Here is an 18,652-nt window from a genome sequence, read left to right as displayed (position 1 = left end):
TGACTGCCGCTGCTCACCCACAGAAAAACGTATTCCATGACTGAAAAGTGCCCTTGAGAGTTAATAATAATAATAATAATAATAATAATAATAATAATAATAATAATAATAATAATAATAATACATGGATGGCAGCGGCAGGCAACGTGTGGGGGGTTCCCGAGACCTCCCGTGATTGGACGAGCTCGCCGGCATGGTCGCTGGCTTAAATTTCTCAGGATGGAAACGCAAAACAGGGGCGACCTTGGAGCGTTTCTTTGTTTAGTTCAACTTCTTGCAATCAGCGGAAATACACAAAAGTCTTGGCGGGGGGGGGTCCCATAAGGCCAACACAATGCACTCGGAGGAACTATGTTGAGGTTTCGAGGGGGGAGTCAAGCTGCAAATGTTCAAAGTTGACGCGCACAAACGCATCCGCGCCGCGGCGCATGCATGGACGATGATGTCAACGGGCGACGGCGGCGGCCTTGCGCAACGTGCGCTTTTCTCCCTGGAAAGCCTGACCAAGTCACTCAGAGTCAAGAAAGGCCGAGAAACCTCCTCCAGAAAGCGCTAGTCACTCACACTCGATCGAAAATTCCCCGTTAATATGAATTTGGTTCTCACGATTGGTAAAAATCCAGCCAAACTATCGCAATTAAATTTATCCAATCAAAATTGCGCTTTCCGCCAACACAAGCCAAAACAGGAAATGAAGAGCGAAAAAGCGACAATACATATTGAGTTTTCATTTTGGTCGGAAAAAGTCGGAAATCCGCTGATTGGCATCAAATTCTCAGCCCTGTCAAAGCTAAAAGAAAAGATCAAAAAAGTCAGGAAATTGAACAAGTTGGAAGATGGGATCCAAGCTTCAATTGAAAAAGTCGCAACAAAAACGGGCTACGCTAAAAAGAACAAGAAAAAAGAAATAAATCCATCAAAAGATCATCTTTCCGCAGTAGCGTAAAATCGGGCAGATGCGTTGATAACCCTGCTGATGCCCCCCTAGCGCCATCTAAACAAATTTATCGCCCTCGCAGGCGCTGCTTTTTCACCCGACGCAACTCGAGCAGACACTTTCTCACGTTTGCAAGCCACATTTTGGCGGGCTGCCACCTCCAAGATGGCATCCGGTTCTCACGGCCCGTCGACAGCTAACGTCGTAAAAGTTAGAAAATCATAGAGTAAATGCGCGGGATCGTAAGCAGCAATATGACCGTTTGAGGCCGCGCAGCGTTAACAAAGACCAACCTGTCAAAGTCAACACACACACACACACACACACACACACACACACACACACACACACACAACATGGCAGACATGTTACGTGTGTCATGCAAGAAAAATGTAGCGCAAATGCATATGATTATACTCAAATGACGCTTATTTTCCCTTTCCACGAATTATGCGGACAATGTCACAATGGGAGGCTGTTACGTAAGCGCAAACGTTCCGCCGTTCTTTTTACTTTGTGTGGCGAATGATGCCAACACGTGTGGAGGACGGACATTTTGTTTTTAACATGTTTCTGAGAAAACGTGGAGAAAAGGCATCCCGTGACTGTAAAGTGACCTTGAGAGTTTTGAAAGGCGCTTAAAAATGAAATCTCTTCTTATTATTGTTATAAAAGCGGTAGAAGGTATTGCAAAGCGGTTGTCAGGCTTTTTGTTGGCTCAGCCGTCCGTCATCTCAACACATCTGACATCATGCGCGCAGTTATTTGGCGAGCGCTAACCTGCCGGCAACAAAACGTGCCGCTGCACGAAACCAAAGCGCCCGGCGTCCCATTTTATACTCCTGCTGAGATTCGCCAACGAATTCGGCCCCCCTGCTGTGCGCTAGGTTAGCTGTTTCGGATTAGCCCTTATAGCCGTTTTTTTTAGCTTATTTTGCTACGTCCGTCTTGACAACGTCATCATCCTATCGGGACCGAGGCTGAAAAAACAACACTTTTATTTGCTGGGCGGACGAAGCGGTCGGGGCTTGACATTTTGGGCGGCTTGGCATCAAACGATGAGCCAAAGGCAGCGTGCTGACGCGGCAGACCATGTTTGGACCGCTTGATAAGCGAGCTAACAGGAAGGAGGAAACGCCTGTAAAATACAAAAAAAGGGGGGGAGAGGGTGGACATTTCCTGAATCGGGGTTCCCCCACCCTCCCATTTTTTGACTCACGGATTCAAATTGAGCCCAAGGGAACAATTTAAGTACAGTTGAGTGTCTTTAAAAAAGAAGAAGAAATAGTGACATTTCAGCTTACAAACTTAATTGGTTCCCAGAAAGTGTGTGGAAGGTGAAAAGTTAGTCTTCCAAACATGTATTTCTCATAAGAAACCATTATACTGAGGATAATCCGTTCCCATGTCGCCATAAATCATACTTTTCTACGAAATATACCTTATTTCATGTATAATAAATGTGCTATTGTGTGTGCTAATGTGTATTGTAATGAAAGAAATAAACTGTACTATATAATAAAGTCATTTTATTGCCCTTTGTGATGGTTGTTGATGTTGTTGCCTCTTGATGATATCCGAGTGAAGTTGGCGTGTTTTCTCGGCGATAATACCCTCACTCATACTGTCCCCTGCTAGCTGCTTTTCATTAATACAAATCGACAAAGTTTTTCAAGCAATTCTATTGCTTGACTCCGTTGCGTAGACAACACACAAACACCCTTAGCCACACGTAGCACTTGGCGTGATGCATAGCGCCTCCCCGAGAGGAAACCGGAACCACAATGTGGCCCGCGGCAACAAAAAAAAAAAAATAGTTTGAATGACATCCTTACTGTAAACATTTTTTTTCCTCAACGTCGCCATTGCTGACAGACTGCTTGATGACGGATGGTGTAAACTTGCAAAATGGAGTGACGCTTTATTTACTTCTCCAAGATTTGTTCTTTCCTCGTACAAACGGGCTCAAACAAGTACCGTCGGGTTTGGAATTGGTCCTGGCACATTTCTACGAGTATTACATCACGCGACAATTGACGAGTCCCAGTCCAGATGCAGCAGATGTGGCCTCTGTACTTTCATCTGATGCTAATTGAGCTAGCTGGACGCCGACGAGTGGAAACAGAGATGTTTATAATAATACATTTCATTTCTAAGCGCCTTTCAAAACTCCCAAGGTCACTTTACAGTTACAGGATCATTTTTTTTCTGTGGGTGAGCAGTGGCAGACACACGCGCCAACGTTCACTCAACCAGACAGAATGCTAGCTAATATACGGCCAGCTAGCTAGATAGCTAATATATAGCCAGCCAGACAGCCAACAGATAGCAAATTGCTAGCCAGCTAGATAGACAGCTGGATCGACAGATACATAAAAATCAGTGAATTAATATGTGTCAAATGAATTGCATGTAATTTCTGTATAATTTTCTGTGTAATATCTATTTACTATCTATTTGCTAGTGTGGCTGCCGCTGCTCACCCGCAGAAAAAAATATAGTGTCCTTAAGAGTTTTGAAAGGCGCTTATAAATCAAATGGATTATTATTATTATTATCTATATAGCTAGCTACCTATTAGCTATCTATTTGCAAGCTATTCGCTATCTATTATAAATGAAATGTATTATTTATTATTATTACTGTATCTATTAGCTATCTATCCACTATCCATTAGCCAGCCGGCTACCCAGCTAGCTATCTATCCGCTATCGAACTAGCTAGCTGGCTACCCAGCTAGCCATCTACCTATATGCTATCTAACTAGCTAGCCCGCTACCTAGCTAGCTTTCTATTTGCAATCGAACTAGCTAGCTGGGTTTTCCAGGCTTTTATTTTGGAGGGGTGTGGGGTTCTGTGACGGGTTTGGCTGGAAAACATTAAAGAGCTTCCAGAAATGAGTCGTATAGCCCGAATGGTCGCCGCACGTTTTGGCGCCTTCTGCTTTCTCTTCAAACTTCAAAGACGTGGACTTTGTCTTTCAATTCCAACATTCCAAGTCGACGTCGAAGTCTTGGCGCAAGCTAACATACATTGTTTTTGTTTTTTTGCACGACCCAAAAGACGCTTTGAGCGATCGCTAAACGTGTCGTCATTCAAGATCAAAGAGAGCCAACGTAGTTCGAAAACGTCTTTTATTGATCCGGCCGGAGATGACGTTTCAAAGCATCCACGGCGGTGAACGCGAGAGCACCGATCGAAAGCCACCAAATCACATCATCGTCATAATTCATCATTCATAATTCATCCATTGTGGCTTTTGGATGATCGTGGTAAAAAAATAGAGGCGAGATGAGCTTGTTTTCTTTTTGAAATGTGATTGTTCAGCGGGGCAGCGTCGCCTTGCGATGGCGCCTCACCAAGCGGGTCTTCCTTCTCCTCATGCCGGCTGAGGACACGCACGCACAAGAGGGGTCACAACGGGGGGTCTCACGAGTCCACCATCTGCGCTCATGTTTGGTTACCTGGGATGGTCTTGACGCCGCTAAACTTGCCGCCCTCTGCAAGGAGGGACACGTGAAATGCTGATTGATCTTCAAAGCAAGCTATGACTAAGTCCACGGACCCCCATACCAAAAAAAACCAAAAACAATCCATCCAAGAACCGTGATCAATTATAGTGATACCTCAGCTTACAAACTCAATTGGTTCCCAGAAAGTGTGTGTAAGGTGAAAAGTTTGTCTTGCAAACATTTATTTCCCATAAGAAACCATTAAAATGAGAATAATCCGTTCCCAGGTCCCCCCATAAAAGATAATTTTCTACTAAATAAGCCTTAAAATGACACAAAATATACCGCATTTTACGTGTAATAAATTTGCTATTGTATTGCATTGTATTGTAATAAAAGAAATCAACTGTATAAATTATAATAAACTAGTCCGCCAGCCACCAAGGCGCCGTGTGGTTCGGTTCGTCCGGCGAAAACTAGTTCGTATGCCAAGATTATATTGTCGCAAATTTAATGTTCGTGATCTAAAGCGTTCGTAAACTGAGGTATCACCGTATAGTCTTTCGGAAGCTAATCCAAGACTTGAAGACGTTGCATCAAGCAAAGTCCAAACAATTCTGGCCTTAGAGGTTCGGCAAACCAACCAACCTTGGATGAGTTTGGTGATTCTCTCGGATTCCTGTTCTATCAAGGAGGGGTTGCCGTGGATGGTGGTGATCCTGGAGAAATCCGGTCCTGCGTGGACCAAGCGGGACAAGTCGCCGTTGATTATTTCGTTTTTTTGTTTGTTTTTAAGCATCAAAAATCAAGACTCCTTCTTGATTTTTGGAACTGCAAATTGGTGGGGGGATGGGGGGGGGTCCCTACCCTCAATGATATGCGGCTGGAACTCCGCGATGGACATGGCTCCACCTTGGGAGGTTGTCCAGAGTCAATCCATTAATTCACCTCAACAGACAGACGGACGGACGGACGGACGGTACCCTGCCTCCACCTCCACCGTTACAAGCCAACAGTAGATGGACGGATGGACAGACAGACGGACGGACGGACGCCATAACCACCACACAAAAGCACCAGCAGACAAACAGACACAGACGCCTCATGGGGGCGGGGTCTTTTCTCCAGAAGACAAACTTCATTTGAGACCAGAACATACTCTGGGGTTCCAAATCTTCTCTTGGGACCAGGACCGTCCCCTGAGAAGCTTCCCCATAGACCCTTCCCTCTGAGACCAGAACATACTTTGGGGTCCTAAATCTTCTCTCGGGACCAGCAAGTTCCCCCTGAGAACCTTCCCTCTGAGACCAAAGCCTTTTCTCACCAAGAAAAACCTCAAATCCTGTCCAGCGACGGGTACTTTCTCTACGGAGAAGAACCCTCTCTCGTAAATAGAAGCTTCACGACGGACAACAAACTTCTTTCAAGGCGACACGGTAAATTGAAACCAACGTTGGAAGGAGAACCCCCACCACTTAGGAATAGAACCTTCTTGTCCTGGTCGGTTGCCAGACTATTCCGGGCGCCAAATTAATGGGCCGAATCTGCGCACGAATGACCGGCATTCACTTTTGGGGGTTCTGGCCACATCCAATATGGTGGACGGGCTAACGCGTGGCAGCGATGGGCCAACGTGCCCGATGAGGCGTCTGTGTTCTTTTTTTGCGGACGTCGCTAACGTCATTTACTGCGCGATTCACTCGCAAAACAACTTTATGTACAAAAAGAAAAGACAAGGAACTGACCCGTGACGGTTTTGTCTTCCGATATCACTTGTCCACCTAAAAGGTCAAAAATGGCGACTTATCTCCGGGAATTCGTCGGCCATGTTGGAATTTACAAAGGCGGACGTCTCACCCTCGATGACCCTGGTCACTTTGGTCACGCCGGGCTCCCCGATGACTCTGGTTACCTTGGTAACGGAGGGTTCCCCCTCCACGACGCCCGTCAGCTGGGTGACGACCGGCTCGCCCTTCACCACCACCACCCGGGTGAGCGTGGGTTGCGTTTGGATAACCCTGGTCACTTCGGTGATGGACGGGTCGCCGCCTTCCACCACTTCGCTCAGCGACGTTCGCTCTTCCGTCACTCGCGGCGCTTCGGGGACTGCCAGGAGGAACCATTTTTATGGAATTGTAACATATCTAGCTAGCTATTAGCTAGCTAGCTATCTAGCTGATTTGTAACAGATAACAAGGAGACAGAATGAACTTAACACAACTAACTAGCTATCTATTTGCTAACTATTAGCTATCTATTCACTAGCTAGCTAGCTTTCTATCTATTTGAGTTACTTCCGGGTTGAGTGAACGCTGCCGCATGTGGCCGCCGCTGCTCACTCACAGAAAAACTTATCCTGTGACTGTAAAGTGACCTTGAGAGTTTTGAAAGGCGCTTAGAAATGAAATGGATTATTATTATTATGATGAGGAAGAGGTCCCGGAAGAGGGATATTTTACACTCGACGGTTTGAAAAGGCGTCGCAGGTTGATTGACGCACAAGCATGACGTCATCGATGATCATTCTGAAAACATGGCCGCCTCAGGCTGTACTTGTTATCTTCCGTGACCTGGAAGTATCTCCGACCGATTCGGACCCGCCCCCTCCCCTGAGTGGCAGGTCGGTCTTACCTTTCTCGATGTACTTTGTGGTGGTGATGGTCCTCCCTGCGGATGAAATTAAAAAAAAAAAGCTTTAGTTTGAACGTACGTATTGTGGCGGGAAGTTCGGGTTGGAGTTGACGGACGAGACTTACGGAGGAAGGTGAGCGGGATGTCGGTGTAAGAGAATCCCGACACGTACTGCAGACAAGAAAAACAAACATGGCGGTGAGTACTTGCTAATTTTGCGTTTTGGTGGGGAATTGGACAACAAATTGGGTGTACGTTGGATCAGATTAGTATTGATTAGTCTGCAAGTGGAGAAACCTGACATTTAACAGCAGTAATGTGATGAAATGAAGAGGAAAGGAAAGAAAGAAGTAGAAAAACAAAAAAACAGGAGCTGCTGTAGAGGCAGCCACTCTCGCGGCAGCCATCTTGAAGAAATAATGTGACATGAAGCAGTTCTACATGAAAGAGGAGGATCAAAGCATCCTTTTCACCAGTGGATAAGGGATGTCACGATTGCATTAAATTGGATTAGCCGTTATCATTTTTGTAGAGGAAAAAATGCATATTTCACAGCAGCAAAGTGATGAAAAGAAGAGGAAAGGTAAGGATGAAATAGAATAACAAAATACAGGAGCTGCTGTAAAGGCAGCCACTCTCGCGGCAGCCATTTTGAAGTCGAAAAAACAAAACAAAAAAACTAAATAACAAATAATATGACAACACAAAGACACAGAGTCATTCATTCTTCAGCACTTGCTGTACCCTCTTTTTGACATGAAGCAGTTCTAGATGAAAGAGAGGATCAAAGCCTCATTTTAACCAGTGGATCAGGGACGTCATGTTGGAATATGCACGTCTGCTACAAGCTAAATGTTGAAAGCTAACACGAAGCTGTAGCATCCATTGACCAAAAGAGATCATCTCACGTAAATCCGCTTCAATTCCAAGCGCCGACCGTTCCACATTGGCGCTCAGCGCTATTTTTTGCCACTGCTAGTTTTTTTTGGGGGTCCTTTTTCAGTCATCTGGCAGCATCCCGGTCGCGTTTTATTGATTTTTAGCCGCCCCTACCTTGATCTTGATGTACTTGATTAGCTTCCTGAGGAGGAGCAGGAGGTCCTCGCGACCCACCGGAAGGTCTGCAAGGAAAAAGACATTAAAAAAATATTATTAATATTTTCTTTTTTTTTGGGGGGGGGCGTGGGGGTAGTCATAAATGTCCAACCCGCTGGATAAAGGAGGTTGTTGACCACGTGGATGACGCCGTTGCTGGACATCAAATCACTCTTGGGGATGTCCATGGAGTTGACGTGGATGGAGTTGTTCACCTGGAAAGCCAACAAATGCTTTTGAAGCTCAACGCAAGCTAACGGCTAAAGTCAATTTGCCGTGTACGTACGCAAGGTCACTGCTAGCTAGCCTGCACGCTGCTCATTAGCTTGCACGCTTGCTTTCACAGTAGTATATTGATGCTAACGGATTTGGTGAAGGCGAGAGTTGATGGCCAAAGCAGGCCCGTTTGCTTCCTGTGGCTGAGTCACTAAAGGGGATCACTTTCCCCTCCCCCGCCGGTCGACCAGGAAGGACCTCGTCCAAGAGTGGGAAGGACGCCTATGCCCGTCCAAAAATAACATCTGGATTTGCTTTCAACTTACAGCCAAAACGTGGAGGTTCCTCCCCTGAAGCGTCTTGAGCAGATTGGTCACGCCCACTTCCAGGCCGCCGTTGATGAAGACGCCGCGGGCTACGTGGTACAGCAGGATGGTTCTTAGCGCCGTCGGGTCGCCTGGCGGAAAGGCCGTTTTTTTTCCATTACAAATTTCCGGGCGGAGCCTGAAAATGCTGGGCGGGCGGGCGAGCGACGGACTTTTCAGCAGCGTCAGGTCGTCGGCCGTCATGTCGGCGAAGGCGTCGTCGGTCGGCGCGAAGACGGTGAACGAGCCTTCCTGCTGAAGTAGTTCGGTGAGGTTGGCCGTCGCCATCAGGGACAGGAACATTCTGCGTTTGTTAGAAAAGCAATAAAAAGATCAGAATCAGAATCAGAATACCTTTATTCGTCCCGCAATGGGGAAATTTGCAGTCCACAGCAGCAATTGAAGAGGGATGGTAGCCATTTTGAAATACAAACAAAATGGCTGATACCATTGAGTCTAAATAAAAGGGGGGTTTTTTTGTATTTATTTTTGCTGTCCACAGCAAAACAATCAAAACTATGTATTTTTTATTTTTAATTGCTTCGGACGTTGAACTTGAATTTCCGAGCATTAAGAGACTGGAAAATTCTGCATTCGTTACACACGCAACAAAAAGACGTCAGCCATTTTGGAAGCCAAACAAAATGGAAGCGACCATTGTGTCCAAATAAAAGGGGGGATTTTTTTGTTTTTTGCTGTCAACGGCAACAGAACCACAACTTTTTTTTTTTTTTAATTGCTCCGGACATTGAAATTGAATGTTGGAGCATGTCAAGGCTGGAAAATTCTGCCGTCATTTTACCAACGTAGTCAAAATGCAAATTACTGCGTTTTACACGCCCCCTTAACAAAACTCATTCCATTTTTTTTTGTGGGATCGTACGCACAACTTTGCACATGTAGCTATGTAGCTGGCTATTTATTAGCTATATGGCTATCTAGCTAGTTAGCTAACGGTCTATTTGATATCCGTCTAGATAGCTAGCGATGTAGCTGGCTATTTATTAGCTATATGGCTATCTAGCTAGTTAGCTAACTGTCTATTTGATATCCGTCTAGATAGCTAGCGATGTAGCTGGCCATTTATTAGCTCTCTGGCTATCTAGCTAGTCCAACACATTTCAGTAATGGGTCAATGTGATCCCCCCCACCCCAAATAAAAAAACACAACGAGTACTTGAAGCGTCCGTCAGCCTGTAGGATGTCGTAGGCGGTCTTCTGCGAAGTTCTGATGAGGGTCCGGATAAGATGAAGGACGCCGTTGCTGCCTTGCTTGCTTCCGCGCACCATGCAGGCGTTCTCCACGCACACCGCCTAAACGCCGGCGAACGCGGCGCCGGTCAAACGCATTTGGCGCGATGATTCACGCGTCTAGTCGGCCGTCTCACCGTGCGGTAGACGAAGACCCGCAGGAGCTTCCCGCTGGTGGTCTCCAGCAGCTGGCCGTTGTAGAGCTCATCCAAGGTGACCTTGCGCTTCAGGATGTGGTTCTGCAGGAGGTCCTTGAGGAGACCCCGGTCCGTCGCCATCACCTCGTCTGAAGGCGGACGGCAAGATTAGGCGGCGGTGACATTTGGAGGCAACCGGACCGAATCTCTACTGCTGGCTACCTACCTAGATGGCTGTCTATTTGCTATCTATTAGTTATCTGGCTATCTAGCTCGCTATCTAGTTGGCTACCTAGTTAGCAATCTATGTGCTATCTATTTGCTGTCTATTAGCTATCTGGGTAGCTAGCTTGCTATCTAGCTTGCGATCTATTTGCTATCTAGCTAGCTAGTTATGTATTAGCTATCTAGCTAGCTTGCGATCTATTTGCTATCTAGCTAGCTAGTTATGTATTAGCTATCTATCTAGCTTGCGATCTATTTGCTATCTAAGTCGCTAGTTATGTATTTCTATCTCTTGTACGAGTTATTCCGGGTCGAGTGTGGCTGCAAAGAGTCTTTTCGCTGACCGGTGAAGGCGGCGTTGACGGGGGCGAGCAGCGTGTACTCCGTCTCGGGTCCCAAAGCGGCGGCTAAGCCCAATTCGCCCACCATGTCGCCGAAGGTGCTCTGGTCTTTGCCCATCAGCTCCATCACCGTCTTGGCTGAAAGGCACCCGCCCGAGACGACGGGTTCCGATTGGAAGCGGTGGGTCACATGGGACGAGAGGGCGGGGCCGGCGGCCTCCCCGCCCGCGTCGGTATCTCACCCGAGTTGGGCAGCAGGACCCGATCGATGAGGTGAACGACGCCGTTGGTGGTCACGATGTCCTTCTTGAGGACCATCCGGACGCCGTTGACCGTCAGGCTGTCGCCGTCGCAGCCGATCTCCACCGCGCCGCCTTCCTCCGTCTCGTACGCCGAGCCCGCCGTGATGGCTTCCGAGCACTGGACGCTTTTCAGCAGGTGGTAGTTGACCAGGGCTGCGATGACGTCCTTGTCTCCCATGAGGCGCTCCAGGTGGCCCGGCCCCAAGCGGGCGAAGGCGGCGTTGGTGGGGGCGAACAGGGTGTAGTGGCCCGCTTGGTCAAACTTGTCCATGGCGCCCGAGGCCAACGCCGCCATCTGCTGGCGCAAAGCTACACTTGCTTCATTTTGATCAACAACATTTCAAAACTCTCAAGGTCACTTTACAGTCAACCCGGAATAACTCAAATAGATAGAAAGCTAGCCAGGGAGCTAATACTCAACAAGCCAGAGAGCTAATAGACAGCTAAGAGAGCGGTAGCCATCTAAGTAGTCAGCTAGGTATCCGGCTACATAGCCAGCTAGATAGCTAATAGAAAGCAAATAGCTAGCTAGGTAGCCAGCTAATAGACAGTTAATAGACAAGCAAATAGCTAGCTAGCTAGGTAACCATCTAGATAGCCAGCCAGATAGCTAATAGACAGCTAACAGACAGCAAATAGACCGCAAATAGACAGTTAGCTAGGTAGCCAGCTAGATAGCTAATAGACAGCTAATAGACAGCAAATAGACATCAAAACAACAGTTAGCTAAGTAGTCAGCTAGATAGGAAGCTTGGGGAGGAGGGGCTCTTACACTGAAGGAGGACAACTGGTCTTCCACATCCAGAAAGTCTTTAATGGTGCCGGTGACGGCGCTGAGGACGCCATCGATGACGTGAACCACGCCGTTGGTGGCCACCTGGTTGGCGTGGACGATCCTGGCGCAGTTGACCGTCACCACCTGCGCGGCGCGGACAAGCGTGTTAGCATTGTGGCGGCGGGTGTGGCCGGGGGGGGGGGGGATGGACACGTCACGTCACGTCACCCCGTTGGCGTAGTGGTTGATGTGTAGGTTCAAGCGGTCCTGCATGGACGTGACGCTCAGGCCGTTCTTCATGTCTTTGGTCAGCAGGCGGCGGTCCAGCATGTGGAAGCGCAACGCCTTGTATAGCTCCTTGTTCACGTTGCCCACTAGCGCCGAGCGGACGCTCTGTAATAAAACGGGGGGAAATTATGTTTTATGGGGACCCCTGGAACGGTTTATTCTGATTTTAATGGTTTCCTATGGGAAATTAATGTTTGGAAGACACACTACAATCATATGGCACATTTATTACACATAAAATAAGGTATATTTTGTGTCGTTTTAAGGCTTATTTGGTAGAAAATTATGTTTTATGGGGACCTGGGAACGGTTTATTCTGATTTTAATGGTTTCCTATGGGAAATTAATGTTTGGAAGACAAACTTTTGGCCTACCACACACTTTCTGAGAACCATTTAAGTTTGTGAGCTCTGGCATGACTGTATTTGAGGGTTATTTGGGGGGTCACGGGATCTGGAACGCCGGGCGGGCCAAGAGAACTCACAGAATCCAGCCGGTCCCAAGCGTCGTTGCTGGGCGCGAAGAAGGTGAAGGAGCCTCCGCCCTGGATTTCCTCCCTCAAATTGGAGACGTCGGCGTACTGCTGCGTCCGCGTTGCCTTGACCGGGCCCAGAGTGCCGTAAACGTGGTCGATGGGGGCCACTTTGCCGCAAAAAGCAACATGTTCAAGTATTAATGAATTAGAACACGTCAATAACATGCGGAAAGAATAGGCGCTGACCTGCGGGACATCCTTTCATGCCTTCCATACTCATGTAGCCCGGACAGCATTCGTATACCACCATCCTGCAAAGGGGAGACGAGGATAAAGAATTCATGCATTCAATCTTGATGTTAGACCACGTGCAAACTCCACATGAGGAGCCCGAGATTGGGGATCCAACCCACGACCTCTTGCGCAGTGCGGTTCGTGGGTTCGCCATCAACCACTGCGCCAATAATAATAATCATAATACATTCAATTGATAAGCACCTTTCAAAACTCTCAAGGATACTTTAGTTACAGGATAAGAACAAATAAAAAAATCTGTGGTGAGCAGCGGCAGCCACATGCACCAGCGTTCACTCAACCCGGAAGTAAATCAAATAGAATGAAAGTTAGCTAGCTAGCTAATGGATAACTAATAGCTAGCTAGCTAGCTTATAGATAGCAAAGATATAGCTAGCTAGATAGCCAGCTAGATACCTCAAGTGAGCAACATAATGTAAAAACAGTTAATTCCTAAATGATATGGGTCTGGAGTTACCTGAGCTTGAAATGGGGGCAGGTGTACAAAACACAATCCAATATTGCTTTATATAGCGCTTTAACAACAGCTGAAGCTGGAACAATGCGCATACATGGGAAAAAAAGGCAAATGTGACCCCCTCGCGGAAGGGAAAATATAGCCAGAGGTCTGACCAGCGCTTTATCGGCCAGTGAAGGAGTTTAAAATCAGATCATGTCAAAATTACTCGTCTGGAAAGTCAACGATTTGCCACAGTTTGGATTTGCCAATTTGGTGTCGATCAATGATGATGATTATTATTTATTGATTTTATTTGTACACTTCCTGTTCAATGTCAGCCATGACACCTTCGGAGTCTTGTTCGCTCGCGGGTGCTTAATTTTCAAAATAAAAGTAAAAACATCTTCAATTTCAATGGATGCTACAGCTACGTGTTTGCTTTCAACATTTAGCTTGTAGTAGACGCGCACATTCCACCATGATCCACTGCTGAAAAGGATGCTTTGATCTCCTCCTCTTTCATCTAGAACTGCTTCATGTCACAAAGAGGGTACAGCAAGTGCTAAAGAATGAACGACTTATTTGTTATTTAGGTTTTTGTTTTCAGGATGGCCGCCGCGAGAGTGGCTACCTTTCCAGCAGCTCCTGTATGTTGTTTTTCTACTTCTTTCTTTCCTTTCCTCTTCCTTTTCATATCTTTGCCGCTGTGTAATGTCAACGTCTCCACTGTGAGCCGAATAAAGGTACTTTTATCCGATGTTTCAGAAATTATCCACTTCCTGTTTTGTGTTGATGCTAACTCCTGTTGCTTGTCTGGAGCAGATGTAGTTTTTCAAAGTTTCCAAGGGCGCTACTGGGCGACTTTGTTTTCTTCTTTCCCTTTTTTTTCTGTGTTTGATTTGCGCACATGTGGAGCACATCTGTTTGCCTGTCAGTGGGTGATGACATCATGGCTTCCTGACGCCCAGCTGGGCGTGCGGATTAAGACACTTTTTAACACATCGGCCGTGTAGGAGAAAGCGGTTCACTGCAAGGACTGCCGTCTATTAACTCGTTGCGCGGAGCTAGCTTGAGTTTTGGTCTCGTCACTGCGGCATTTGTACAGAGAGCATCTTGGCAAGGTTCACTCAACCTGAGTTAAAAGTCGGCATTCTGGGATTAAAGTCGGAATTAACTTTAAATTTAACTGTAAAGTGACCTTGAGAGTTTTGAAAGGTGCTTATAAATGAAATGTATGATTCTTATTATTATGATTAAAAAGGCAGCCATTTTGAAGTTTTGACAGTGTGACAAGTCAATGTGTGTCATTCTTTCTTTTTTGGGGTTTATTTTTGCGCCAAGTCATCAAAGACGCTCCCCCGTGGCCTCATCAGCCGCAATTGCTGTGTTCCTTCCTGCATTTATGCAGGAAGGTCTCACGCACGCATGCGAATCTGCGTTGCTTCATCGTTATTGTTTTATTGTCGGCTACGAGCCGCTCGCCATTTTGGAAAAAAAAAAAATTACAGTGATACCTCAGCTTACGAAAGCTTTAGCTAACGAACTTTTCGCCTTACGAACATTAAATTTTCGAGACTATAATCTTGGCTAACAAACTAGTTTTTGGCGGATGAACCAAGGCGGACTGGTTTTCCACCACCCCTTTCTTTGAGTGCAGACCTGGTTTGTTATCGAGTGGAGTACTTTTGCTATTACGGGAGCGAAAAAGACCCCACCACAGGCTAGTGTTCCGCCGAAGAGGACACAAAACATAATGAAGGTCGAGCAGAAGAAGGAGATCATCAATAAACACCAACGAGGTGTGCGTTTGTGTGACTTAGCGTCCCAGTACTAGTACGCTAAGTTGCTACGTGTGTCTAAGGGTGTTTCTGTGTTGTCTAAGCAACGGTCTCAGGCAATAGAAGAGGTTGAAAAACTTCTTTTGATTTGGATGAACAATAAGCAGCTAGCAGGGGACAGTGTGAGTGAGGGTATTATTGCCGAGAAAGCGCAGCAACTTCACTCAGTCAATAACATGACTTTAGTACAGTTTATTTATTTCATTACAATACAATAGCAGATTTATTATACATAAAATAAGGTCTATTTTGTGTAGTTTTAAGACTTATTTTGTCGAAAATTGTGTTTTACGGGGACCTGGGAACGGATTATTCTCATTTTAATGGCTTCTTATGGGGAATAAGTGTTTGGAAGAAGAACTTTTGGCCTCACACACACTTTCTGGGAAGCAATTAAGTTTGTAAGCTGAGGTCTGACTGTCCATAACAGCTCCGAAAGACATTTGTAGGCGCTCGTAGGCAATTTCGATGTTGGATGCAAGACTTACGCCTTCTTTCCGCAGATGGCGCCTTTGTACCAGTTCCTGCAGGTGCTGAAATATTTCTTCTTGGTGCCCAAAACTTGCTGCAGGGCACACACGTTGGGTCTAAGCGGGAAAGGGGGTTGTGGGGTGAAAAACGGTGCAGGTTGTTGAGTGACGGGAATGCCGGCAAATGGAAAAAAAGGCCCACAATGGAAGCAGATGATCTAAAGTGGGACTTTTTTATCTTCAAAGATGAAAAATCAGCAAGCCTTTAATAATAATAAATGTGCTACGTATGTATTTTTTTCCCTCTCAAATATGCAAATTCTTTCCTGCGATACAGGCTCTGTCATCCTAAAAACGCGCATATTTTTTTTCCTCCCATAAACCTGCATCCTATTCTCAATCTCATCATTTTTAACATTTAAATTCATAATAATCAACTACAAATGTGTGTTCTTTTTCCTCTTTCTGTTCTATTTTTGTTAAAAATAAAAAATAAATCTTGTCAATGGAATCATTTTTGTTCTTCATAGGACGTTATTTCTTTTTTTAGAATTCTAATGAGAATACAATACAATACATATTGATTTATATAGCTCTTTAACAACAGCTGAAGCTGGAACAAAGGGCTTAACATGGACAACTACCATATACAGAAAAGAATAATAATAATAATAATAATATGAAGAAGAAGAAGAATTGTAATAATTATGATAAAAATAATTATAAGAAAATATTAATACATGTAATAATATAATTAAAAAAATTGTAATAATAATACCAATTATAGTACTAACAACAATCAGAATAATTTTAATAATAATAATAACAGTAATAATAATGACAATAATAACAACCGTAATAATAATAACAAATGTTAATAATAATTGTAATAATATAATAAAAATAATAAGAATAAAAATAATAATAATAATCGAAATTGTAATAAATATAATGAAAAAAAACAATAATAATCACTGTAATAATAATAATAACAACAATAATAATAACAATAATCACAATAATAAGAATTGTAATAATAATAATAGCAATAATAATTGTAATAATGATAACGATAAAAATAATAAAAGTAATAATAGTAATAATAATAATAATAGTGTGTTAATTTTGGGTGATAGATTAGCTTTTCTTCTTGAAAAGAGCCCCCCCCCCCCAAAAAATGCTCCTGATGTGAGAAAAGGCTGTTTGTCGAACGTCTTTGCGCGCGTCCTCACTTACCCTTCCTTCCTGGCCCTGATGCGACTATGGCTGACGATCTTATCGTAGGCCGAGGCGTCGGCGCCGACCAGCGAGCAAAACGCGGCCGACAGCAAGGCGGCCGCCGTGACCGCTCGCATCATCCCGGGAGCCGTCATGACGCCGGCGTGCGCTCTTCAAGCCTGAAACAGAGACGGAGTCGGGCCAGCCGCCTCCTTTATACCGATGCGCGCATCCAGGGGCCCCCACCTTCTTCCGCGGCCCCTCCCTTTCCCCCCAATTGACACCTCCATCCCATCCCGGAGCACCCGAGACACCCTGGCCTCGCTCCATTGACATGTTGACAGCTTGGTGATGTCATCATTATGTTCCAAAGCATTCGGGTCAAAGGTCACATTTTGCCCGGGGGCAGAGATGTCTTTTTTTTTTTTTTTTAAATAACAGCACTTTGGATGACATTGAAATGATTTCATCGATGATACTGAGTAATTTCCACACCCACACCCACACACTGTCAAACAAATTGATGCGCTCCAGTCACTGTTTACCCCCCCCACCCCATTTACGGTTGGAGCCGTGCCGCCCAAAATCAATCAAAAATATATTTGCTATCTAGCTAGCTACCGAGCTATCTATCTATTTGCTATCTGTTTGCTATCTATTAGCTATCTGGCTGGCTAGCTACTTCTGTAGCTGGCCATTTATTAGCTACATGCTGTCTAGCTAGTTGGCTAGCTACCTAACTGGCTATTTGCTATCCATTTGCTATCTAGGTAGCTACCTAGCTGGCTATCTATTTGCTATGTATTAGCTATCGTTAGCTTTCTATCTATTTGAGTTACTTCCGGGTGGAGTGAACGCTGGCGCGTGTAGCTGCTGCCGCTGCTCACCCACAGAAAAACCGATCCTGCGACTGTAAAGTGACCTTGAGAGTTTTGAAATTATTATTATTATAAATGCACTTCAAAATGTTGCTCAAGTACCTTTTGATGATTTGGTGCATTTCCAGCAGCAGCTCATCCTCTCGTTTCTTCCACTTTATGCACTTGGATCCTTCACATCTGCACTTTGATTACTTTTTATGACTTCAAGAATAAAATAATTCATAAAAACTGGCTACCCCAAGTCAAAAAACTTTTTTTTTTTTTTTTTTGGGGGGGGGGGGGGGGGCGCAGTCCATCATAATGAATATTATTTTTGACGGGCATGACATTATGGATACAAAAGAAATGAGTTTCTTGTTGTGACGTCTCCCTCTAGCGGGCAAAGGGTGTCGGTGCAATAACCTGGCTCGTCCAAAAAAATCAGTCAAGTGGTTTTCGAATGACATATTGAGAAATGAAATATATGAAATGAATGTTAAAATAGTGAAAACTTTTTTGCAGACGTTTTTTTTTTCAATACAATTTTTTAAGAAATATATATTTTTTGCTCATATATATATATATAGAATTTTGTCATGAATGTAAGCCGATGCTAACAGTAGCCCACCATTTACATTTAGCTACGATCGACTGAATTTGTTCTTGATCATGTTTTTCATTTTATTCTCTTTGAAATTTTCAACAGATTTCAGTCTTGGATTCGGAAAGAAGGGCTGTGGGGGTACTTACATCAGGTGCGTGGTCGTTCGGACTGACGATAGTTCACTTCCTGACAGTAACAAACAGCTAACTTTGGTCTTGAAACCATATCGCGACTTTTTAAAAGTCAACTTTCCATTCATGAGCTCTTTTTGATCCATTTTCGGTGTTTCGTGCCGCCTTTAGCTCAAAACCTGGTTGACCAAACCGACGAACACCTGTGCGGCCTGCTAGTTTTGCTTCCGGGTTATTTGCTTATACAGTTACGTCACATCCGTACGGTGTCACATTCATCTCGCGAG

General features: G+C 45.0%; 1 protein-coding gene across 2 annotated transcripts; it reads right to left on the bottom strand.

Annotated features, from left to right (window-relative positions):
• Nucleotides 1–4,054: 4,054 nt before the first annotated feature.
• On the bottom strand, nt 4,055–18,533 carry LOC148886901 (periostin-like). Of its 2 annotated transcripts, XM_089017177.1 has the most exons (23): nt 18,381–18,533; nt 16,789–16,949; nt 15,571–15,669; nt 12,737–12,801; nt 12,500–12,657; nt 11,956–12,120; nt 11,725–11,871; nt 10,893–11,247; nt 10,654–10,788; nt 10,085–10,233; nt 9,874–10,010; nt 8,870–9,000; nt 8,658–8,788; nt 8,228–8,330; nt 8,074–8,141; nt 7,146–7,191; nt 7,021–7,056; nt 6,247–6,495; nt 6,135–6,170; nt 5,257–5,301; nt 5,038–5,124; nt 4,402–4,437; nt 4,055–4,325 (listed from the first exon to the last, which is right to left on the bottom strand). In XM_089017177.1, exons 2-23 carry the CDS (start codon nt 16,923–16,925, stop codon nt 4,261–4,263), a joined length of 2,580 nt encoding a protein of 859 aa, XP_088873303.1. In that variant the 5' UTR covers nt 16,926–16,949; nt 18,381–18,533; the 3' UTR covers nt 4,055–4,260. The 2 variants fall into 2 exon arrangements, with proteins under 2 accessions (XP_088873303.1, XP_088873304.1); XM_089017178.1 differs by lacking the exon at nt 5,257–5,301.
• Nucleotides 18,534–18,652: the final 119 nt, after the last annotated feature.

The sequence above is a fragment of the Hippocampus bargibanti genome, linkage group LG16, assembly GCF_051943395.1.
Source record: "Hippocampus bargibanti isolate YZ-2025 linkage group LG16, ASM5194339v1, whole genome shotgun sequence".
Taxonomy (NCBI): domain Eukaryota; kingdom Metazoa; phylum Chordata; class Actinopteri; order Syngnathiformes; family Syngnathidae; genus Hippocampus; species Hippocampus bargibanti.
Note: the sequence above shows the minus strand (reverse complement) of the source record. Positions and strands in the feature narration are given on the sequence as shown.